The 24,222-nt window shown below is 43.8% G+C and overlaps 1 protein-coding gene and 5 long non-coding RNA genes across 11 annotated transcripts; 2 read left to right on the forward strand and 4 right to left on the reverse strand.

The window, feature by feature from the left end:
* Positions 1-1,055: 1,055 nt before the first annotated feature.
* Positions 1,056-6,688, reverse strand: LOC112077762 (disintegrin and metalloproteinase domain-containing protein 9-like). The gene is made up of 4 exons (XM_070441820.1): positions 6,579-6,688; positions 6,142-6,213; positions 5,438-5,607; positions 1,056-1,173 (listed from the first exon to the last, which is right to left on the reverse strand). Exons 2-4 carry the CDS (start codon positions 6,169-6,171, stop codon positions 1,056-1,058), a joined length of 318 nt encoding a protein of 105 aa, XP_070297921.1. The 5' UTR covers positions 6,172-6,213; positions 6,579-6,688.
* Positions 2,710-4,121, reverse strand: LOC139026479 (uncharacterized). 5 transcript variants are annotated; one of them, XR_011478268.1, is made up of 4 exons: positions 3,829-3,911; positions 3,559-3,605; positions 3,200-3,246; positions 2,710-2,795 (listed from the first exon to the last, which is right to left on the reverse strand). It is a non-coding gene; the product is annotated as an uncharacterized lncRNA (long non-coding RNA). The 5 variants fall into 5 exon arrangements; XR_011478271.1 differs by lacking the exon at positions 2,710-2,795 and adding an exon at positions 3,068-3,106; XR_011478272.1 differs by lacking the exon at positions 2,710-2,795 and adding an exon at positions 4,049-4,121 and having other exon boundaries at positions 3,181-3,246; positions 3,829-3,960.
* Positions 3,342-3,911, forward strand: LOC139026481 (uncharacterized). Its single transcript, XR_011478275.1, has 3 exons — positions 3,342-3,370; positions 3,682-3,706; positions 3,841-3,911. It is a non-coding gene; the product is annotated as an uncharacterized lncRNA (long non-coding RNA).
* Positions 4,150-4,651, forward strand: LOC139026482 (uncharacterized). Its single transcript, XR_011478276.1, has 4 exons — positions 4,150-4,211; positions 4,303-4,350; positions 4,488-4,537; positions 4,584-4,651. It is a non-coding gene; the product is annotated as an uncharacterized lncRNA (long non-coding RNA).
* Positions 4,265-4,960, reverse strand: LOC139026480 (uncharacterized). Of its 2 annotated transcripts, none has more exons than XR_011478274.1 (3): positions 4,793-4,960; positions 4,385-4,431; positions 4,265-4,337 (listed from the first exon to the last, which is right to left on the reverse strand). It is a non-coding gene; the product is annotated as an uncharacterized lncRNA (long non-coding RNA). The 2 variants fall into 2 exon arrangements; XR_011478273.1 differs by lacking the exon at positions 4,265-4,337 and adding an exon at positions 4,568-4,662 and having other exon boundaries at positions 4,339-4,431.
* Positions 6,689-14,256: 7,568 nt separating the features above from the next.
* On the reverse strand, positions 14,257-19,603 carry LOC112077763 (uncharacterized). The gene is made up of 5 exons (XR_011478266.1): positions 19,441-19,603; positions 15,835-15,944; positions 15,578-15,655; positions 15,401-15,477; positions 14,257-14,337 (listed from the first exon to the last, which is right to left on the reverse strand). It is a non-coding gene; the product is annotated as an uncharacterized lncRNA (long non-coding RNA).
* Positions 19,604-24,222: the final 4,619 nt, after the last annotated feature.

Below are 24,222 nucleotides of genomic sequence, written 5' to 3' on the forward strand. Positions count from 1 at the left end.
TAGAGGTCTGTCTAAGGTACAATACGGATCAGCTCTGCCATAGGCTGTTAGGTATCCATAGCTCTAGGTTACAAGGATTAGTCAGCTAGGTGTTAGGGTTCCTGTCTAGGTTACAAGATCAGTCTGCTAGGTTTAGGGTCCTGTCTAGGTTACAAGATCAGTCTGCCTAGGTGTTAGGGGTCCTGCTAGGTACAGGATCAGTCTGCTAGGTGTTAGGGTCTTGTCTAGCGTTACAAGGATTAGTCTGCTAGCGTGTATGTGTCCTGTCTAGGGTTACAAGGATCAGTCTGCTAGGTGTTACTGTCTGGCTGGGTTACAAGGACTTAGTCTGCTAGGTGTTTACGTCCTGGCTGGGTTACAAGGATTAGTCTGCTAGGTGTTAGGGTCCTGTCTTAGGTTACAAGGATCAGTCTGCTAAAGGTGTTAGGGTCCTGTCTAGGTACAAGGATCAGTCTGTAGGTGTTAGGGTCCTGTCTAGGTTACAAGGATAGTCTGCTAGGTTTAGGGTCCTGTCTAGGTTACAAGGATTAGTCTGCTAGGTGTTAGGGTCCTGTCTAGGTTACAAGGATCAGTCTGCTAGGTGTTACTGTCCTGTCTAGGTTACAAGGATTAGGCTGCAGTGTTAGGTCCTGGCTGGTTACAAGGATAGTCTGCAGGTGTTAGGGTTCCTGTTATCTAGGTTACAAGGATCAGTCTGCTAGGTGTTAGCGGTCCTGTCTAGGACAAGGATTCAGTCTGCTAGATGTTTAGGGTCCTGTCTAGGTTACAAGGATCAGTCTGCTAGGTGTTAGGGTTCCTGTCTAGGTTACAAGGATTAGTCTGCTAGGTGTTACTGTCCTGTCTAGGTTACAAGGATTAGGCTGCTAGGTTTAGGGTCCTGTCCTAGGTTACAATGATTAGTCTGCTACACCCCTAATGGTGAATACTACACCCCTAATGGTGAATACTACACCCCTAATTGTGATACTACACCCTAATGGTGAATACTACACCCTAATGTGAATACTACACCCTAATGGTGATACACATTAGCTAATGGTGAATAACACTGAAGCTTAGAAACCAAACCTATCACTACTAACCACATTATCCTCCAGCGGTGGCCATCGAACACAACTTGTGCCCACGAACGCCATTGCCCAGATGCCTCCCGCATACGCTCCCCCAAGACCACATGGGAAAACAAAAGAGATTAAAACATGTCAAACATTACAGGACAAAACAAAGATGATCAACTAACAGACCACTGAGAAAACATTACAGGAAAAACAAAGATGATCAACTACAGACCACTGAGAAAACATTACAGGACAAAACAAAGTATGATCAACTAACAGGACCACGAGAAAACATTACAGGACAAAAACAGAGATGATCAACTAAAGACCACTGCAGAAAAACCATTACAGGACAAAAACACAGCCATGATCAACTAACAGACCACTGATGACAACACCTTACAGGACAAAACAGACGATGATGCAACTAACAGACCACTGAGAAAACATTACAGGACAAAACAAAGATGATCAACTAACAGACCACTGGGAACATTACAGGACAAAACAGAGATGATCAACTAACAGACCACTGAGAAAACATTACAGGCAAAACAGAGATGATCAACTAACAGACCACTGAGAAAACATTACAGGGCAAAACAGAGATTGACAACTAACAGAACCACTAGAAAACATTACAGGGCAAAACAGAGATGATCAAACTAACAGACCACTGATGAAAACATTACAGGACAAAACAAAGATGATCAACTAACAGACCACTGAGAAAACATTACAGGACAAAACAGAGATGATCAACTAACAACCACTGAGAAAACATTACAGGACAAAACAGAGATGATCAACTAACAGACCACTGAGAAAACATTACAGGACAAAACAGAGATGATCAACTAACAGACCACTGAGAAAACATTACAGGACAAAACAAAGATGATCAACTAACAGACCACTGGGAAACATTACAGGACAAAACAGAGATGATCAACTAACAGACCACTGAGAAAAACATTACAGGGCAAAACAGAGATGATCAACTAACAGACCACTGAGGAAAAACATTACAGGGCAAAACAGAGGATGACAACTAACAGACCACTGAGAAAACATTACAGGACCAAAACAAAGATGATCAACTAACAGACCACCGACGAAAAATACAGGACAAAACAAAGATGATCAACTAAACAGACCACTGAGAAAACATTACAGGACAAAACAAAGATGATCAACTAACAGACCACGAGACAAACATTACAGGACAAAAACAAGATGATCAACTAACAGACCACTGAGAAAACATACAGGACAAAACAAAGATGATCAACTAACAGACCACTGAGAAAACATTACAGGACAAAAACAAAGATGATCAACTAACAGACCACTGGAAGAAAACCTATTACAGGACAAAACAACAAAGATTGATTCAACTAACAGCACCACTGAGAAACATTACAGGACAAAACAGAGATGATCAACCTAACAGACCACTGAGAAACATAAAAAATGTATTGTAGCTGTAGATCGGTTTTACATGACAAAAATACATTCCAACTCCATCAGTCGACACTACACAGTCAAACTTACATGAGTTTAACCCTCAAATTCAACGTCGCGGCCTGGGCCTAGAAACCAGTTCCACTGCTTTAGTTCATTTTTCCTCCACTGAGTTGGACCTGGACACCAAGTGGGTGATATTAATGATCAGGGCCTGATTTAGACCTGGAACACCAGGTGGGGTGATATTAATGATCAGGGCCTGAATTAGACCTGGGACACCAGTGGGTGATATTATATCAGGCTGATTTAGACCTGGACACCAGGTGGGGCGATTTAATAATCAGGGCCTGATTTAGACCGGACACCAGGTGGGTGATATTAATATCAGGGCCTGATTTAGACTGGACACCAGGTGGGTGATATAATGATCAGGGCCTGATTAGACCTGGGACAACAGGTGGTGATATTAATGATCAGGGCCTGATTTAGACCTGGGACACCAGGTGGGTGATTAATGATCAGGCCTGATTTAGACCTGGACACCAGGTGGGTGATATTAATGATCAGGGCCTGATTTAGACCTGGGACACCAGGGAGGGTGATATTAATGACCAGGGCCCTGATTTAGCCTGGGAACCAGGTGGGTATATTAATGATCAGGGCCTGATTTAGACCTGGGACACCAGGTGGGTGATATTAATGATCAGGGCCTGATTTAGACCTGGGACACCAGGTGGGTGATATTAATGACCAGGCCTGATTTAGACCTGGGACACCAGGTGGGTGATAATGATCAGGCCTGATTTAGACCTGGGACACCAGGTGGGGTGATATTAATGATCAGGGCCTGATTTAGACGGGGAGTGATATTAATAATCAGGGCCTGATTTAGACCTGGGACACCAGGTGGGGTGATATTAAGATCAGGGCCTGATTTAGACCAGGGAACAGGTGAGGTGATATTAATGATCAGGGCCTGATTTAGACCTGGAACACCAGGTGGGGGATATTAATAATCAGGGCCTGATTAGACCTGGGACACCAGGTGGGTGATATTAATGATCAGGGCCTGATTTAGACCTGGACACCAGGTGGGTGATATTAATATCAGGGCCTGATTTAGACCTGGGACACCAGGTGGGTATTTAATGACCAGGCCTGATTTAGACCTGGGACACCAGGTGGGGTGATATTAATGATCAGGGCCTGATTTAGACCGGAACACAGGTGGGTGATATTAATGATCAGCCCTGATTTAGACCAGGGACACCAGTGGGATTTAATGATCAGGGCCTGATTAGACCCGGGACACCAGGTGGGGTGATATTAATGATCAGGGCCTGATTTAGACCTGGGACACCAGGTGGGTGATATTAATGATCAGGGCCTGATTTAGACCTGGGACACCAGGTGGGGTGATATTAATGATCAGGGCCTGATTTAGACCGGGACACCAGGTGGGTGATAATGATCAGGGCCTGATTTAGACCGGACACCAGGTGGGTGATATTAATGATCAGGGCCTGATTTAGACCTGGGACACCAGGTGGGTGATATTAATGATCAAGGCCTGATTTAGACCTGGGACACCAGGTGGGTGATATTAATGATCAGGGCCTGATTTGACCTGGGACACCAGGTGGGTGATATTAATGACCAGGGCCTGATTTAGACCTGGGACACCAGGTGGGGTGATATTAATATCAGGGCCTGATTTAGACCAGGGACACCAGGTGGTGATTAATGATCAGGGCCTGATTTAGACCAGGGACACCAGGTGGGTGATATTAATGATCAGGGCCTGATTTAGACCTGGGACAACCAGGTGGGTGATATTAATGATCAGGGCCGATTTAGACCTGGGACACCAGGTGGGTGATATTAATGATCAGGGCCTGATTTAGACCTGGACACCAGGTGGGTATATTAATGATCAGGCCTGATTTAGACCTGGGACACCAGGTGGTGATATTAACGATCAGGGCCTGATTTAGACCTGGGACACCAGGTGGGTGATATTAACGATCAGGCCTGATTTAGACCAGGGACACCAGTGAGGTGATATTAATGATCAGGGCCTGATTTAGACCTGGAACACCAGGTGGGGCGATATTAATAATCAGGGCCTGATTTAGACCTGGGACACCAGGTGGGTATAATGATCAGGGCCTGATTTAGACCTGGGACACCAGGTGGGGTGATATTTAATGATCAGGGCCTGATTTAGACGGTGGAGTGATATTAATAATCAGCGGCCTGATTTAGACCTGGGACACCAGGTGGGGTGATATTAATGAATCAGGCCTGATTTAGACCTGGGACACCAGGTGGGTGATATTAATGATCAGGGACTGATTTAGACCTGGGACACCAGGTGGGTGATATTAATGATCAGGGCCTGATTTAGGACCTGGACACCAGGTGGTTATATTAATGATCAGAGCCTGATATTAGACCTGGACACCAGTGGGTGATCGCTATCGGAACACAATTTAAAACATCTATCAACTGTCATCGTTATGCAGTGACTTGAGACAAACTGCTCTGTTTATAGATGAACACTGATAGTCTCGTCAGATGTTAATAACACAGTGATAACACGTAGTCTGTCGTCAGATGTTAATCCCAGACCTGACTAAGACTACACACCAGCGGTATTCAAATCATAAAATAGGAAACAAAATTTTAAAAAGGAGACAAACTTAAATAAAATGTACTGACATATGCAAATATCGAATACAACAGAATATACCACTTAGCAGACAGTTTTTTCCAAAGCTACGTACACAATGTAGTGACTGTATGCATGTTAGTATGTGTACAAGTGATCATGGGGAATTGGAACCCTAACCTACAGGCATCATTCTCTTCCCAACTGAGCCAATCAGAAAGCGTACATCTCTCCAACTCACACAATGAGCTGTGCGTCATCGTGCCTGATCCGCGGTAGCAGATCCGTCTTCCTCCACTTGACGAACAGCCCCAACACTTCCCCTGCAGAGCCGTCCACGCTGAAGGGGTTGGCGTTCTTAAAGATCTCCAGGCCTACCAGCACCACGCGGATATTCAGCCTCTTATAGTACTGSAGACGAATAGAGAACAATACATAGAAAATATACCACGTTATGCTAAGTATTTACAGACACACAGACACATAGTCTAGTACCCTCAAATTCAAAATCTGGACCTGGTAGCTGACCTGTTGCATCCTATATAAAACTACTGTAATTATTAGTTGACCCTGCTGGTCATCTTGAAGAACAAATCTTAACTTCATGGCCATGTGCTCTTATAAATCCAGCCGCAACAGCAGAGGACTGGCCACCCCTCAGAGCCTGGTTCCTCTACGTTTCTTCCGAGGTTCCTTCCTTCCTAGGGAGTTCAAACCCTCAGAGCCTGGTTCCTCTCTACATTTCTTCCTTTCTAGGGAGTTCAAACCCCTCAGAGCCTGGTTCCTCTCTAGTTTCTTCCTAAGTCCTTCTTTCTAGGGAGTTCAAACCCCTCAGAGCCTGGTTCCTCTCTAGGTTTCTTCCGAGGTTCCTTCCTTTCTAGGGAGTTCAAACCCCCTCAGAGCCTGAGTAGCGAGAGAGAGAGAGAGGGAAAGATGTTTAGTCACCCCATCCAGCAGATTGGCTAGTTCCACCATCTCCTCTCGCACCGCTGTCTCGTTCTTCTTCTTGTAGGTATACTGTGGACATGTTCAGAAGAGGGCAGAACTCAGTCAGTTGATCATCATTATACATTCTAATACAATCCATTGGAGTAGCATTAACGTACGATTACACATTAGGCAAGTGGTTCTGAAACCTCTCCTCGAGAGACCCTCAGACATTTTCACAATGTTGTTGTAGTCCTGAACTATCTCACTCACCTGATTGACCTATTGAAAGGGTTTGATGATACGTTGACAAGTTGAAATCAGGTGTGTTAGCTGGGGAATAGTTCAAATACATGGAATGGCTGGGCGGTCCAAGAGGAGAGGTCGAAAAACCTCTGTGTTAGCCTATTGAAAGTTATACATTTATAAAATTTGAAAAATAGTAAGTATTTTACCCTGAGAAAGTCAGCAACCAACACCAACTCTACATATCTGGTCTGAGGTAGATTACGTTTTCTCTGTTAGAAGAAGAAATGAAAGAAAGTCCTTAGTGAGACAGACTAAACACATGGTAATGGATGTACAGAACAGACATCCAGTACATTCACCCTGAAAACACTTTAATATCTGTTACGTTTGCTATGCTGCGTAAGGAAACATCCAACCCGTAAAAGTGCGTCATCGAGAGGGAAGGGTCAAAAGGCGAGTGACTCTCAGTGTGCGACGTCTCATTGTCACTCACAGACAAAGGGCTCCGATTGGCTGTGCTCCAGGCGGTAGAGGAGGTGCTCGTTGTTTGTCGACTGCTTGACTGGTTCCAGCCATAACTCTGGTTGCCAAGGAGATGAACCCCTACGAAGAAGAGTGCAACAGACAGATTCATAATCAACGCTGACCAATTACAGATCACCACATATGGTTTCACAACATTTCCTCGAATCAAGCTGAAGTCATTGATTAGAAGGAGAGGACAGGGAAAGACAGGATAACTGGTTAGAAACCAGGAAAACTATTATGAAAGGACTGGAGAACTTCCTTGTTAAAACTTCTTTGGGACTGGGGGGCAGTATTGAGTAGCTTGGATGAATAAGGTGCCCCGAGTAAACTGCCTGCTACTCAGGCCCAGTTGCTAATATATGCATTATATTAGTAGATTTGGATAGAAAACACTCTGAAGTTTCTAAAACTGTTTGAATGATTTCTGAGTATAACATAACTCATATGGCAGGCAAAAACCTGAGAAGAAATCCAACCAGGAAGTGGGAAATCTGAGGTTTGTAGTTTTTCAACTCATTCCCTATCGAAAAACGTGTCTATGGGGTCATATTGCACTTCCTAGGCTTCCACTAGATGTCAACAGTCTTTAGAACTTGTTTGATGCTTCTACTGTGAAGTGGGGGCTCTGTTTGAGCCAGGTGTCTGGCAGAGTGCCATGAGCTCGTGACGCGCGTTCACGTGAGAGTTAGCTTGCGTTCCATTGCATTTCTACAGACAAAGGAATTCTCCGGTTGGAAACATTATTGAAGATTTTATAAACACATCCTAAAGATTGATTCTATACTTGTTTGACATGTTTTTTACGAACTGTAATATAACTTTTAGTCTGAACTTTCGCATGGACTTGCCGGCGCGTCGTGATTTTGATTGTGTACTAAACGCGTGAACAACAAGGAGGAATTTGGACATAAATGAGGGACTTTATCAAACAATCAAACATTTATGTGGAACTGGATTCCTGGGAGTGCATTCTGATGAGATCATCAAAGGTAGTGAATATTTATAATGCTATTTCTGTTCTGTTGACTGCACAAATGGGCGGATATCTGTTTGGCTGTTTTGTTGACTGAGGCAGTACTCAGATTGCAGGTGTGCATTTCGGTAAAGCTTTTTTGAAATCTGACACAGCGGTTGCATTAAGGAGAAGTTTATCTAAAGTTCCATCATAATTGTATTTTCATCAACATTTATGATGAGTATTTCTGTAAATTAATGCAAAATCAATGGATGTTTTGGAACTACTGAATCGTAACGCGCCAAATGTAAACTCAGATTTTTTTTTATATAAATATTGAACTTTATCAAACAAAACATACATGTATTGTGTAACATGAATGTCCTATGAGTGTCATGTTAGATTCATTTATACTCTCTATTTGTGCTTTTTGTGGACTGGAAAAATGGCTAGTTTTTTCTGTGACTTGGCTCTGACCTAACATAATCGTTGTTGGTGCTTTCGCCGTAAAGCCTTTTTGAAATCGGACACTGTGGCTGGATTAACGAAAGTTATCTTTAAAATGGTGTAAAATACATTGTTTTTGAGGAATTTTAATTATGAGATTTCTGTTGTTTTGAATTTGGCGCCCTGCACTTTCACTGGCTGTTCGAGGTGGGACGCTACCGTCCCGAATATCCCAGAGAGGTTAAGAGACACTGGAAGCCTCTCATTGGAACACTGAATGTGGTATAAAAACACCACCCTATGTACAGTCTACAATTACAAAGCATGTGGTCCTTGTTTCAGTGTAGAACTGGTCCTCTGTAGCTCAGTTAGTAGAACATGGTCCTGCTGTAGTTCAGTTAGTAGAACATGGTCCTCTGTAGTTCAGTTGTAGAAATGGTCCTCTGTAGTTCAGTTAGTAGAACATGGTCCTCTGTAGTTCAGTTAGTAGAACATGGTCCTCTGTAGTCAGTTAGTAGAAAATGGTCCTTGTCTCAGTTAGTAGAACATGGTCCTCTGTAGTTCAGTTAGTAGAACATGGTCCTCTGTAGTTCAGTTAGTAGAACATGGTCCTCTGTAGTTCAGTTAGTAGAACATGGTCCTCTGTAGTTCAGTTAGTAGAACATGGTCCTCTGTAGTTCAGTTAGTAGAACATGGTCCTCTGTAGTTCAGTTAGTAGACACTGGTCCTCTGTAGCTCAGTTAGTAGAACATGGTCCTCTGTACCTCAGTTAGTAGAAACATGGTCCTCTGTAGTCAGTTAGTAGAACATGGTCCTCTGTAGCTCAGTTAGTAGAACATGGTCCTCTGTAGTTCAGTTAGTAGAACATGGTCCAGGTCCCCTGTAGGTCAGTTAGTAGAACATGGTCCTCTGTAGTTCAGTTAGTAGAACATGTCCTCTGTAGGTCAGTTAGTAGAACATGGTCCTCTGTATGGTCAGTTAGTAGAACATGGTCCTCTGTAGTTCAGTTAGTAGAACATGTCGCTCTGTATCAGTTAGTAGAACATGGTCCTCTGTAGGTCAGTTAGTAAACATGCCGTCCTCTGTAGGTCAGTTAAGTAGAACATGGTCCTCTGTAGTCAGTTAGTAGAACATGGTCTTGGTTCGTATAATGTCTCTGTAGTTCAGTTAGTAGAACATGGTCCTCTGTAGTTCAGTTAGTAGAACAATGGTCCTCTGTAGGTCAGTTAGTAGAACATGGTCCTCTGTAGTCTCAGTTAGTTAGAACATGGTCCTCTGTAGGTTCAGTTAGTAGAACTTCGATGTAGTACATGGTCCTCTGTAGTCAGTTAGTAGAACATGGTCTCTGTATCAGTTAGTAGAACATGGTCCTCTGTAGTTCAGTTGTAGAACATGGTCCTCTGTAGTTCAGTTAGTAAAACATGTCCTCTGTAGTTCAGTTAGTAAGAACATGGTCCTCTGTAGTTCAGTTAGTAAACATGGTCCTCTATAGTTCAGTTAGTAGAACATGGTCCTGCTAGTAGTTCAGTTAGTAGACATGGTCCTCTGTTAGCTTAGTTAGTAGAACATGGTCCTCTGTAGTTTAGTTAGTAGACTGGTCCTTGTAATTCAGTTAGTAGAAACATGGTCCCTCTTAGTTCAGTTAGTCAAGAACAGGTCCTCTGTAGGTCAGTTTGTAGAACAATGGTCCTCTTGTACAGTTACATCATGGTCTCTGTAGCTCAGTTAGTAGAAACATGGTCCTCTGTAGTTCAGGTTAGTTAGAACATGGTCCTCTGCAGCAGTTAGTAGAACATGGTCTCTGTACAGTTAGATAGAACATGGTCCTCTGTCAGTTAGTGAAACATGTCTCTGTACAGTTTAGTAGAAACATGGTCCTTCAGTTAGAGACATGGTCCTTCTTAAGTTAGTAGAACATGGTCCTTGTAGTTCCAAGTTAGTAGAACATGGTCCAGTCTGTAGTCTCAGTTAGTAAACATGGTCCTCTGTATTCAGTTAGTTAGAAACAGTGGTCCTGTAGTTCAGTATTATAGTCCATGGTCCTCTGTAGTTCAGTTAGTCAGAACATGGGGTCCCTTGTAGTGTCGTTAGTAGAACAGTGGTCGCTCTGTAGTTCAGTTAGTAGAAACATGGTCCTCTGTAGCCTTCAGTTAGTAGAACATGGTCTCTGTAGGTCAGTTAGTCGAACATGGTCCTCTGTAGGTCAGTTTAGTGAACATGGTCCTCTGTAGTCAGTTAGTAGAACATGGTCCTCTGTAGGTCAGTTCTTAGTAGAGAACCATGGTCTCTGCTAGGTCAGTTAGTATGAACATGGTCCTCTGTAGGTCAGTTAAGTAGAACATGTCACTCTGTGCTCAGTTAGTAGAACATGGTCCTCTGTGCTCAGTTAGAGAACATGCCTCTGTAGCTCAGTATTAGCTAGAACATGGTCCTCGTAGCTCAGTTAGGTAAGAACATGGTCCTCTGTGCTCAGTTAGTGAGAACATGGCGTCCTCTGTAAGGTCTCAGAGTTAGTAAAGAAACATGGTCTCTGTGGAGGTCAGTTAGTTAGAACATGGTCCTCTGTTTAGCGTAGTTAGTAGAAACATGGTGCCTCTGTAGCTCAGTTAGTAGAAATGTCCTTGTAGCTCATTGTAGAATCATGGTCCTCTGTAAGCTCAGTTAGTAGAACATGGTCCTCTGTAGCCTCAGTTAGTAGAACATGGTCCCTCTGTTGCTCAGTTAGTAGAACATGGTCCTCTGTAGTTCAAGTTAGTAAACATGGCTCCAGGTCCTCTATATGGTCAGTTTAGGTAAGATACAATGGTCCTCTGTACAGTTCAGTTAGTTAAGAACATGGCTCCAGGTCTACTCTGTAGGTCAGTTAGCTAGACATGGTCCTCTGTAGTTCAAGTTATAGAACATGGTCCTTCATGTAGCTCAGTTAGTAGAACATGGTCCTCTGTTAGTCAGTTGTAGAACATGGTCCTTAGCTCAGTTGGTAGAAAACATGGTCAGCTCTGTAGCTGCAGTTAGTAGAACATGGTCTCTGTAGTTTCAGTTAGTAGAACATGGCTCCAGGTCCTCTATATGTAGAGTTAGAAGAACATGGTCCTCTGTAGTGTCAGTTAGTAGAACATGGTCTCTGTAGGTCAGTTAGTAGAACATGCTCTGTAGGTCAGTTAGTAGAACATGGTCCTCTGTAGCTCAGTTAGTAGAACATGGTCCTCTGTAGCTCAGTTAGTAAGAAATGATCTCATTGTAGCTCAGTTAGCTAAGAACATGGTCCTCTGTAGCTCAGTTGAGTAGAACATGGTCCTCTGTAGCTCAGTTAGTAGAACATGGTCCCTCCTGTAGTTCAGTTAGTAGAGCCATGGTCCTCTGTAGCTCAGTTAGTAGAAACATGGTCCCTCTGGTGTTTCAGTTAGTAACACATGGTCCTTCTGTAGCTTCAGTTCAGTTAGAACATGGCTCCTCTGTAGTTCAGTTAGAAGGACATGGTCCTCTGTAAGTTTCAGTTAGTAGAACATGGTCCTTCTGTAGTCAGGCTTAGTAGAACATGGTCTCTGTTAGTTCAGTTAGTAGAAATGGTCTCTGTAGTTCAGTTAGTAGAACATGGTCCTCTGTAGTTCAGTTAGTAGATACATGGTCATCTGTAGTTCAGTTAGTAGAACATGGTCCTCTGAAGTTCAGTTTAGTAGAAACATGGTCCTCTGTTAGTTTACAGTCTCAGTAGTTAGACATGGTCTCTGTAGTTCAGTTAGTAGAGCATTGTCTGTAGTTCAGTTAGTAGACACATTTCTCTGTGGTTCAGTTAGTAGAACATGGTCCTTGTAGTCAGTTAGTAGAACATGGTCTTCTGATAGTTCAGTTGGTAGATACATGGTTCTCTGTAGCTCAGTTCTGGTAGAACTTGGTCCTCTGCTAGCTCAGTTAGTAGAACATGGTCCTCTGTAGCTCAGTTAGTAGAACATGGTCCCTCTTAGTCAGTTAGTAGAACTGGTCCTCTGTAGTTCAGTTAGTTAGAACATGGTCCTCTGTAGGTCAGTTAGTAGAACATGGTCCTCTGTAGCTTAGTAGAACATGGTCCTCTTAGTCAGTTTAGTGAATGGTCCTCTATGTTTCAGTTAGTAGAACCATGGTCCTCTGTAGTTCCGTCAGTAGAACATGGTTCCTCTGTAGGTCAGTTTAGTAGAACATGGTCCTCTGTAGTTCAGTTAGTAGAACATAGGTCCTCTGTAGCTCAGTTAGTGACACATGGTCTCTGTAGCTCAGTTAGTAGAACATGGTCCTCTGTAGTTCAGTTAGTAGAACATGGTTCTCGTGTAGTTAGTAGAACATGGTCCTCTATAGTTCAGTTAGTAGAACATGGTCCTCTGTAGTTCAGTTAGTAAGAACATGGTCCTCTGTAGCTCAGTTAGTAGAACATGGTCCTCTGTAGCTCAGTTAGTAAACATGGTCCCTGTAAGTTCTTAGTAGAACATGGTTCTCTGTTTAGTTAGTAGAACATGGTCCTCTATAGTTCAGTTAGTAGAACATGGTCCTCTGTAGGTCAGTTAGTAGAACATGGTCTTCTGTAGGTCAGTTAGTAGAACATGGTCCTCTGTACCTCAGTAGAGCTTGTCTCTTACAACGTCAGGATATTAGGTTTGATTGCCACGCACCACCCCACAATCAAATGTATGAACACATAATGTTAGGTGCTTTGGATAAAAGCTAAATGGCATATATTATTATTATAATTATTAATTTTATAATATAAACAGACCTGAGGTCAGTAGGTACCGAGAGTTTAGTTTTATTATATTATATATTAGTGAATGAGAGACAGACCTGTGGTCAGTAGATACTGAGGGTTAGTATTATTATATTATATATTAGTGAAGGAGAGAACAGACTGAGGTCAGTAGATACTGAGGGTTAGTATTATTAATATTATATATTAGTGAATGAGAGACAGGACCTGAGGTCAGTAAGATACTGAGGTTAGTATTATTATATTATATATTAGTGAATTGAGAACAGACCTGAGGTCAGTAGATACTGAGGGTTAGTATTATTATATTATATATTAGTGAATGAGAGACAGACCTGAGGTCAGCTAGATACTGAGTGTTAGTATTATTATATTATATACACTGCTCAAAAAATAAGGGAACATTAACAAATACAATGTAACTCCAAGTCAATCACACTTCTGTGAAATCAAACTGTCCATCTTAGGAAGCAAAGGCCTGCTGGAGGTCATTTTGCAGGGCTCTGGCAGTGCACTCCTTGCACAAGGCGGAGGTGCGGTAGCTCGCTGCTGGGTTGTTGCCCCTACGGCCTCCTCCCGTTCCTGATGTACTGGCCTGTCTCCTGGTAGCGCCTCATGCTCTGGACACTGCTGACAGACACAGCAAACCTTTTTGCCACAGCTCGCATTGATTGCCATCCTGGATGAAACTGCACTACGTGAGCCACTTGTGTGGGTTGTAGACTCCGTCTCATGCTACCATGGAGTGAGAGCACCGCCACCATTCAAACGTGACCAAAACATTCAGCCAGGAAGCATAGGAACTGAGAAGTGGTCCCGTGGTCCGTGTGGTCAGTTGGTAGAGCCATGGCGCATTGCAACGCCAGGGTTGTGGGTTTCATTTCCATCGGGGGGCCAGGGATGAATATGTATGAACTTTCCAATTTGTAAGTCGCTCTGGATAAGAGCGTTCTGCTAAATGACTTAAATGTAATGTAAAAGTGGTCTGTGGTCACCACCTGCAGAACCATTCCTTTTTGGGGGTGTCTTGCTAATTGCCTTTATAATTCCACCTTTTGTCTATTCCATTTGCACAACAGCAGGGGTTTATTGTAATTCGGTGTTGCTTCCTAAGTGGACAGTTTTGAATTTCACAGAAGTGTGATTGACTTGGAGTTACATTGTGATGTTTAAGTGTTCCTTTATTTTTTTGAGCAGCGTATTAGTGAATGAGAGACGACCTGAGGCCTGAGCAGGTGCTGGGAGCGGCGACCAAGATTTCTTCATGATCCTCCACATCACCATGGTAATAACAATGGACCTGCAACACACCATCACCATGGTAATAACAATGGACCTGCAACACACACATCACCGTGGTAATAACAATGGACCTGCAAACACACTACCATGGTAATAACAATGGACCTGCAACACACCACCAAGTGACAGGCAGCTATAAACAGGCATGTCATTTAAAACCGCCATGTGGAAATATACCCATAACGTAGTATGTAAAGTACCAGTCAAAGTTTGACACACCTACTCTTCAAGGGTTTTTCTTTATTTTTTACTATTTTCTACATTGTAATATAGTAAGACATCACAACTATGAAATACACATATGGAATCATGTAGTAACCAAAGAAGTGTTAAACAAATCGTATATGTGGATGTATGTATGTATCCCCCCCCCCCCCCACCGCTCGTCAGTCCCCCCCCACAGCTCGCAGTCCCCCCCACCCAGCTCGTCAGTCCCCCACCAGCTCGTCAGTCCCTCCCACCCAGCTCGTCAGTCCCCACGCATCCAGCTCGTCATCCCCTCCACCCGCTGTCAGTCCCTCCCCATCCAGCTCTCGTAGTCCCCCTCCCACCCACCAGCTCGTCATCCCCTCCACCACCAGCTCGTCAGTCCCTCTCCCATCCAGCTCGTCAGTCCCCTCCCACCCCATCCAGCTCGTCAGTCCCTCCACCCCATCCAGCTCGTCAGTCCCCCCACCCAGCTCGTCAGTCCCCTCCCCCATCAGCTCGTCATCCCCCTCCACCCACCCAGCTCGTCAGTCCCCTCCCACCCAGCTCGTCAGTCCCCTCCCACCCATCCAGCTCGTCATCCCCTCCCACCCACGTCGTCAGTCCCCCTCCACCCAGCTCGTCAGTCCCCTCCCACCCACAGCTCGTCAGTCCCCCTCCACCACCGCTCGTCAGTCCCCTCTCCACCCACCCATCAGCTCGTCAGTCCCCCTCCACCCATCATCGTCAGTCCCCTCCACCCACAGCTCGTCAGTCCCCTCCCACCATCCACTGTCAGTCCCCCTCCCATCCACATGTCAGTCCCCCTCATCCACCCACCAGCTCGTTAATGTAATGTAGTCTCTGCTACTTACATCAGGTTTAGGATATGTAGGCGTCAGATTCCCACTGGCATCATGGGAAAACTGAACAAAGCTTTTGGATAAAAACTCTCTGATGACAAAAAAGAAGAAAAATAGACCGATCACTCCACAGAATAGAATTGTGTGACCTAGGTCACTACTAGAACGTAAATAGAACATAAAACGGACTTACTGTTCTTTTTAAGAGGAGGAAATGTTCCTTGTTGTCATGATCAACGAATAAGAACGTTCCTCGGGTTCTTCAGTCTGAAATGAGTTGCAACAACAACACAGTCGGAACTAGAAGCACAAGCATTTCGCTACACTCGCATTAACATCAGTCTGAAATGAGTTGCAACACAACAGAGTCACGTGAAAATACACCAGTCGTCATTTACCATCACGTGCAAACCCACAAGTTGGGAGACCTGTAGAGGTCATCTTACCTTTCCCGATTCAGGAAGTCTGTGGGCATTTCTTGCCCATCTCCTGTGAATAAGCTGAGGCTTTACAACCRYGTAGCTGRAGAGTTTAGATGTTTGTCCATTGAAAAGATCTGAAAGGTAGAAAGAACAGCTATGAACTACTGGCCYACTCATTATCTAATGGYCAACGTCCTGAATGACAAAGAKTATATACACAGYCAAAGTCTMATAGGCCAATCAAWCAAAACAGCTAATTCATAAAGTAAATAACATCAATCTACTGAAATGTGTCAATGATGACATATTAGCACGGTCCCAAGTTAAGTAAATGAGTGGAAAACCTGACGCATTGCTTAGTATAGGTGACTCAGTAGGCGCCGTCGACATTAAAGCCGACCTGAAAGGTGAATCGAGACGGACTGATCTACAAATCACCTTGCATCATAAATACAGGGCCTTGCGAAAGTATCCTTGGATTTCATCACATTTTATTGGGATTCAAATGTATTTTTTTTTTATCAACAATCTACACAAAATACTCTGATGTCAAAGTTTGTAAACATTTTTTAAAGATGAATAGAAAATAAAGAAAAACAGTCTTCCTTGAATCAATACATGTTAAGAAACACCTTTGGCAACTGTGAGTCTTTCTGGGTAAGTCTCTAAGAGTGATTACAGATGGGAGTCTTTCTGGGTAAGTCTCTAAGAGTGATTACAGCTGGGAGTCTTTCTGGGTAAGTCTCTAAGAGTGATTACAGCTGGGAGTCTTTCTGGATAAGTCTCTAAGAGCGATTACAGCTGGGAGTCTTTCTGGGTAAGTCTCTAAGAGCTTTACTACACCTGGGAAGCATGCGGACGCCTTAACTTAGTGATGTGTTTTCCCAAATTATTTTGGTGCATTTAGACAAAAAGAGTGTTCCTTTTTTTTTTACAGTATTACTTGCATACAAAATGGATGTTTTGGAATATTTTTATTATGTATATTTTTCACTGTCATTTAAGTCGTTATTGTGGAGTCACTACAATGTTGATCCATCCTCAGTTCTCCAATCACAGCCATGTTTTAAAATCACCAATGACCTCACGGTAACATCCCTGAGCAGGTTCCTGTCCTGCAGCTCAGTTCAGAAGGACGACTGTATCTGTGTATGTGTGGTTTAATACATCATCCACAGGATAATTATTAACTTGACCATGATGCTTAAAGAGATATTCAATGTCTGATTTGTTATTGTGACCCATATTACCAATCACTGCCCTTCTTTATGAGGCTTTCCAAAAGCTCCCTGGTCTTTGTAGTTGAATCTGTGGTTGAAATTCAATACGAGACTGAGGGGACAGAGGAAGAGTTCGTTATTAACTACTAGACTGAGGGGACAGAGGAAGGGTTCGTTATTAACTACTAGACTGAGGGACCTTCCAGATGTGGCATAATATGGGGGACAGAGGAAGTCATTAAAAAAACACGTCAACCTCTATTTCACACAGAGTGAATCCATGTAACTTATGTGATTTGTTCATCCAAATTTGACTCCTGAACTAATTTAGGCCTAAACAAAGGAGCTGAATACTTATGCAAAGACAATATTTTAGTCATCTAATTTTTATTAATATATATTTTTTTTTAAGTTTCCACTTTGGACAGAGTATTTTTGAGTATATTGTTGACGAAAAAAAATGATAATTAAATAAAATGTTTATCCCCACTTTGTAACACAATAAAATGTGAAGATATTCAAAGGGTCTGAACCCTTTTCCAAGGCATTGCGACTACTCCATATGATTTTGTAGATCAGTCAGTCACAATTGACCCGTTGATCACATCACGGTTTTGATGCTCTCTAAACAAAGCCATTATCATCTGTTCTCTCTACGTACGGCGAACCGCAGACTTGGAGTGTGAGAAACTGGGCATGGGCGAAAGAAGCGGGTAGATCGGCAGATCGGACGGATGACGGTGTAACGTCAGCGGGCAGATCGGCAGTGACGGTGTAACGTCAGCGGGCAGATCGGAAGTGACGGTGTAATGCAGCGGCAGATCGGCAGTGACGGTGTAACGTCAGCGGGCAGATCGGCAGTGACGGTGTAACGTCAGCAGGCAGATCGAAGTGACGGTGTAACGTCAGCAGGCAGATCGACAGTGCGTGACGGTGTAATGCAGCGGGTAGATCGCCAGTGACGGTGAAAACGTCAGTGGGCAGATCGGCAGTGACGGTGTAACGTCCGGGTAGATCTCCAGTGACGGTTGAACGGCAGCGGGCAGATCGACAGTGACGGTGTAACGTCAGCGGGCACGTGTTATACCAATGAGGAGATGGCATGTGGGTACCCTGCTTCTATAAACCAATGAGGAGATGGAAGAGGCAGGACTTTCAGAGCGATCTGCGTCGAAATAGGAATGCCTTCTATTTTAGCCCTTGGCGTCACAAGACGCTCGTTGACGCGCGCGCAGCAGATGTGGGCGCAATAATTGAATAACATGGATTTCTACATTATTTTGCGACGCTCGCGCACGCGACGTGTCCGGTCTGGTCAGCATGTTAGTGAGCATTTCTTCTTTGCCTAAATAATTCATCCACCTGACAGGTGTGGCACATCAAGAAGCTGATTAAACAGCATGATCATTACACAGGTGCACCTTGTGCTGGGACAATATACCATTCTACAGCTGCCCAGTGGAAAGCACCTCGGGTTCAGTTTGCTCCTGGCAGATATCGCTAGGTGAAGCGACCGTCTGAGCTCTCATACTCTCTAAAGACCGCGGCTTGAAAAACTAGGAAAAAAACGCAACAATATTACTGTTGTTTGTCTCTCTTGAGCCACCATAGCAACAACATAGCCAGAAACATTTCCTCAAAATAGTCTGAATTATCTAAAGATAAAAATGTTCTACATTCAAAACACGGACCCCTTGCAACTTAACACGGACATTTTAGTAGGTTCCTGATTCCATGAACAGAGGAAGGCATCTCTCTATGCTTCAACAAACAGTACCTGACCTGTAACTCCCAGTAACAGATACCAAAAATATTTGTTTAAAATCCCATTATCTGATGTAACAATCTGTAGCTAGTTCTCTTGGTTTCCAGAACACACAACAAACTAAAGTAAACAACCCACTTTTTATTTGTTAACCTGAATATAAAATAGCAAAACTAAAGAAAATATAAAAATGTTAAGTCTCTAAAACAAGTGAATTTACATTTTTCAAAATGTATATATTTTTGTGGTGTGCTACATTCCATGTTGTATTTGTTGAGCCGACGTTTCATATTCGGTTCCACGCATTACAAACTGATTTAGGATCAACTCTTACCATCACAGCCCAAACCTTTAAACATCATGTTGAACAATAAGACAGACCCTGGATCAGAATTTACAACAGCGCTACCAAAGTTATTATTTTGTTCGGAAACACAACGTGTCGCGGAGAGTTATTGTGAAATAGTCTCTAGGTGGTTAATAAGTAGAGTTAAACGGTATGCTAGACAAAGTAGCCTTGTTATCAGGTAGGCTACATGTCACAATCAAATTCCCGAGGCATTGTAATCGCAACAGGTACCAAAGCGTAATGGAAAAAGGCTATCACCTACAGGCAATAAAAATACATCTTAATCTCTCACTCACCTTCATTGTTCTCGGTTCCAACGACGCAACAAATTAGAAAGACTAAAGTCACTAGACTTTTCCCCAACATGATCCTTGCTACAGCATTTGTCCATTGACGACAGCTGTGTTATCGGRCTGTRGRGGCGGRCAGGTGAGAAGGCTAGGGGGGGTGCGCCGGTGAGCCAGAGGGGGTGTGCCTAAAGGTACTCTTCTTCTGTGAGGTTTATCGGCGTTTGGCATCCAACGTTATGGTGCATTACCGCCACCTACTGTACTGGATGGTGGGCCAGAGAGGACAGAAACTAAATTCTACCTGCCAGCCCCGATTATCTTAAAAAAATAAAACGAAAAGTTGGAAACTATATCTACTGATAATCACTTTTTATTTTCTCTCATCCCAGCTAACATTAAAACGTTCCCACAACTTTAGAGAACGTTCCCTTCAGAGGAACTCCTTAGGTCATTACCATTTTCATAGGAACGTWCCCGCGATGTGCAAGGAACGTTTCGTGGAGGCCATTCCCTTCATTTCTAATAGATCTAACCCAGAACGTGTTTACCATGTTCTCTGAACATGTTTCATGGGAACATTGTAAGCTCATTCATGGGTCCAGTTTTCTGTGAATTAGGAGAATATTCCATCAACGTCCCACCAAACATTTATTTTGATTTATTTATATTTATTTCACCTTTATTTAACCAGGTAGGCCAGTTGAGAACAAGTTCTCATTTACAACTGCGACCTGGCCAGGATAAAGCAAAGCAGTGTGACACAAACAACAACACAGAGTTACACATGGAATAAAACAAACATACAGTCAATAACACAATAGAAAAAAAAGAAAGTCTATATACAGTGTGTGCAAATGGCGTGAGGAGGTAAGGCAATAAATAGGCTATAGTAGCGAAGTAATTACAATTTAGCAAATTAACACTGGCGTTATAGATGTGCAGATGATGATGTGCAAGTAGAGATACTGGTGTGCAAAAGAGCAGGAAAGTAAATAAAAAACAATATGGGGATGAGGTAGTTGGATGGGCTATTTACAGATGGGCTATGTACAGATGCAATGATCTGTGAGCTGCTCTGACAGCTGATGCTTAATGCTAGTGAGGGAGATATGAGTCTCTAGCTTCAGTGATTTTTGCAATTCGTTCCAGTCATTGGCAGCAGAGAAATGGAAGGAAAGGCGGCCAAAGCAGGTGTTGGCTTTGGAGGTGACCAGTGAAATATACCCGCTGGAGCGCGTGCTACGGGTGGGTGCTGCTGTGGTGAAATCATTAATACATATTGAGAACAACACAGGAGCTATAATGGAACCCTGGGGGACACCTCTATTAATCTCTAGACAGCTAGACTTGTGACTGTCAGTATATAACACATTGTGTTCTGTCAGAAAGATAGTTCCTAAACCAATTTACTGCTCCTTCACTGAGACCAATGTTACGGAGTCCAGCTAGCTGTGTGTTCATTTATATAATAATAATTATTCAACATGTCATCAACTGGGATTTGAACTCACAACCCCTTGGTTCATGATACTCCAATCTTCCTGCTCCACCACCATGTCTGTCAGCTGATATGAAGACTTTTACTGTAGTTTACTGTAGTCTTTACAGTTATCTATACTGTAAATACTGTAGTAGTCACTGTAGTGTATTTACTGTCGTTTACTGTTTACTGTTGTTTACAGAATAACACTAGTATACTGTAGTCTTTACAGTTATCTATACTGTAAATACTGTAGTAAAATAACCAAGTATACTGTAGTGGTTTACAGTTATTATACTATAAATACTGTAGTAAAATAACCCAGTATACTGTAGTGTTTAAAGTTAGCTATACTATAATACTGTAGTAAATATAACCCCAAGTATACTGTAGTGTTTACAGTTAGCTATACTTAAAATATGTAGTAAAATAACCCAGTATACTGTACTGTTAACTACAGTGGTTTTTGTTTTATTATTTTTGACACAGAAGTGGGGGGCTTTCTCCCTGAGGAACATAGAAGTGGGGGCTTTCTCCCTGAGGAACATAGAAGGGGGGGCTTTCTCCCTGAGGAACATAGAAGTGGGGGGCTTTCTCCTGAGGAACATAGAAGTGGGGGGCTTTCTCCGGAGGAACATAGAAGTGGGGGGCTTTCTCCCTGAGGAACATAGAAGTGGGGGCTTTCTCCTGAGAACATAGAAGTGGGGGGCTTTCTCCCTGCTGAGGAACATAGAAGTGGGGGTTTCTCTGAGGAACATAGAAGGGGGGCTTTCTCCTGAGGACATAGAAGTGGGGGGCTTTCTCCTGAGGAACATAGAAGAGGGGGGCTTTCTCCTGAGGAACATAGAAGTGGGGGGCTTTCTCCTGAGGAACATAGAAGTGGGGGGCTTTCTCCCTGAAGGAACATAGAAGTGGGGGGCTTTCTCTGAAAACTAGAAGTGGGGGCTTTTCCCTGAGGAAACCTCTGAAAAATAAGCATGAAATCTGGGTTGTAATTTACAATGGTGTTTGGTTCTTCACTGGTTGTCTCTCTCTCTCTCTCTCTCTCTCTCTCTCTCTCTCTCTCTCTCTCTCTCTCTCTCTTCTCTGTCTTCTCTCTCTCTGTTCTCTTCTCTCTCTTTTCTCTCTCTTCTTCTCTTCTCTTCTTTCTCACTCTCCTCTCTTCTCTGTCTCTCTCGTCTTCTCTTTCGTCTCTGTCTCTGTCTTCTGTCTCTTCTACCTCTCTCTGTGCTATCTCTGTTCTCTCTCTCGGTCTCTCTCTCTATCTGTCTCTCTTCTGCTGTCTTCTCCTGTTCCTTCTTGTCTCATCTCTCTCTCTTCTTTCTCGTCTCTCTTCTCTTCCTCTCTCTCATCATCTCTTCTCTTCTGCTCTCTCGTGTTCTATGCCTCTCTTCTATCGTCTCTCTCTGTTCTCTCCTCCTCTCTCCTCGTCTTTACACTGTTTTAACAGTTTAAATTCTTGCAGTAACCAGCACTTCCTGCATGAGTGCTTCCTTTTAGTGTAATAAGTTGTTCAGTCCGGATGTGTCTAACTCTGAGTTTCAGTGAGTCAAAACATATTTCTCCTAGAAATTGTTAGCTGGATGCAATTATCTTTCTCTGAAAACTCATGCATCATCCGTCTTGAAAACTCATGTCCATCCAAGGGTGAAACCTCATGTCCATCCACTCCAGGGCTGAAACTCATGCTGAACCTCAGGGCTGAATCAATGTCCTCTCCATAAGGGCTGAAATCAATGTCTGCACCTCGCAGGGAACTCATGCCCCACCGTCAGGTGAACCCTCAATGTCAAATCCCTACCTCCAAGGGGCTGAAACCAATCAATGTCCACTCCATCCTCAGGGCTGAAACTCAATGTCCACCCTCCGCACTCCAAGGGCTGAACTCTTCACCTCACTAGGCTGAACTCCCACTACGGTGAACTCTCCACTCCCAGCTCCAAGGGCTGAAACTCATGTCCTCAAGGGTGAGACCTCAAATGTTCTCTCTACTCAGGACCGAAACCCATCAATTCACATCCCCTTCAAGGGATGAAACCTCAATTGTCAGCACTGCCACCTATCAAGGGCTTGAACCCTCAATGTCTACTCACCTTCCAAGGGCTGAAAACCTCAATGTCTAAACGCTGCCCATTCCAAGGGATTGAACTCAATGTCCAACTCTCACTCCAAGGGCTAGCACTCAATGTCCACTCACCTTAACGGCCGAAACTAATTGTCCCTCCACTTCCAAGACGAAACTAATGTCCACCTGCAACCCTCCAAGGACGAATCATGTCACCTGCCACCTCAAGGACAAGACAATCAATGTCTACCCTCCCACCTCAAGGGCTGAAACTCAATTCAACCTCCCACCTTCCAGAGGCTGAAAATCCTGACTCAAGCGCTCAATGTACTCCCCCTCCAGGAGAAACGATCAATGTCACTCCCCACCCTCAGACGAACCTCATGGTCAACTCCCAGGCTGAAACAACCTCATGTCACACTCCCACTCAAGGGTGAAACCTCAATGTCTACCTGCCAGGGCAATTCCATCAGGACCGAAACCTCAGCTTTACTTCCCATTATGGGATCCAAGAGGTGAAACTTTTCAATGTCCACCTGCCAAGGGCTGAAAACTCAATGTCTACTCTCATGCTACCTCCATACAGGACCGAACCTAATGTCTACCTCCCACCTCCAAGGGCTGAGACTCCTGCCACAAGGTGAACTCATGTCACCTCCAAGGATGAATAATGCTACTCCAAGGCGAAACCTCAAATGTCATCTCCCACCTCCAAGGGTGAACTCAATGTCCACTCCAGACGATGTCCACCTCCCCACTCAGGGGAACTCATGTCTCTTCCTCCGACTCCAAGGGACTGAAAAACCAATGTCCGATCTACTCCAAGGACTGCAACTCAATGTCCACTCCTACCCTCCAAGGGTGAAGCCTCAATGTCACCTCCACTCAGTCTCAATTCACATCCCACTCAGGAGCCCTGAAAATCTCATGTCCATCCCACCCTCCAAGAAGAATTGAAAACTCATGTCCCTCACCAGGGCAACCTCTCCACCTCCAAGGGCTGAAAAACCCTCAGATGTCCAATTCCACCTCGGTATATCCTCCCACGCGGCTCTGAAAAACTAATGTCCACGACCTCCCACCCCCCCGCTCCAGGGCTGAACCCCCCCCCTCCGAATGTCCGACCTCCACCGCATCTCCAGGCATGGAAAAAACGCAATGTCCGCGCTTCCCGCACCCTCAAGGGCTGAAAAACCTCAATGTCCTCACGCTCCAGGGCCTGAAAAACCTCAATTCTCTCCCC

Source organism: Salvelinus sp. IW2-2015, unplaced genomic scaffold (genome assembly GCF_002910315.2).
Source record: "Salvelinus sp. IW2-2015 unplaced genomic scaffold, ASM291031v2 Un_scaffold4893, whole genome shotgun sequence".
Classification (NCBI taxonomy): Eukaryota; Metazoa; Chordata; class Actinopteri; order Salmoniformes; family Salmonidae; genus Salvelinus; species Salvelinus sp. IW2-2015.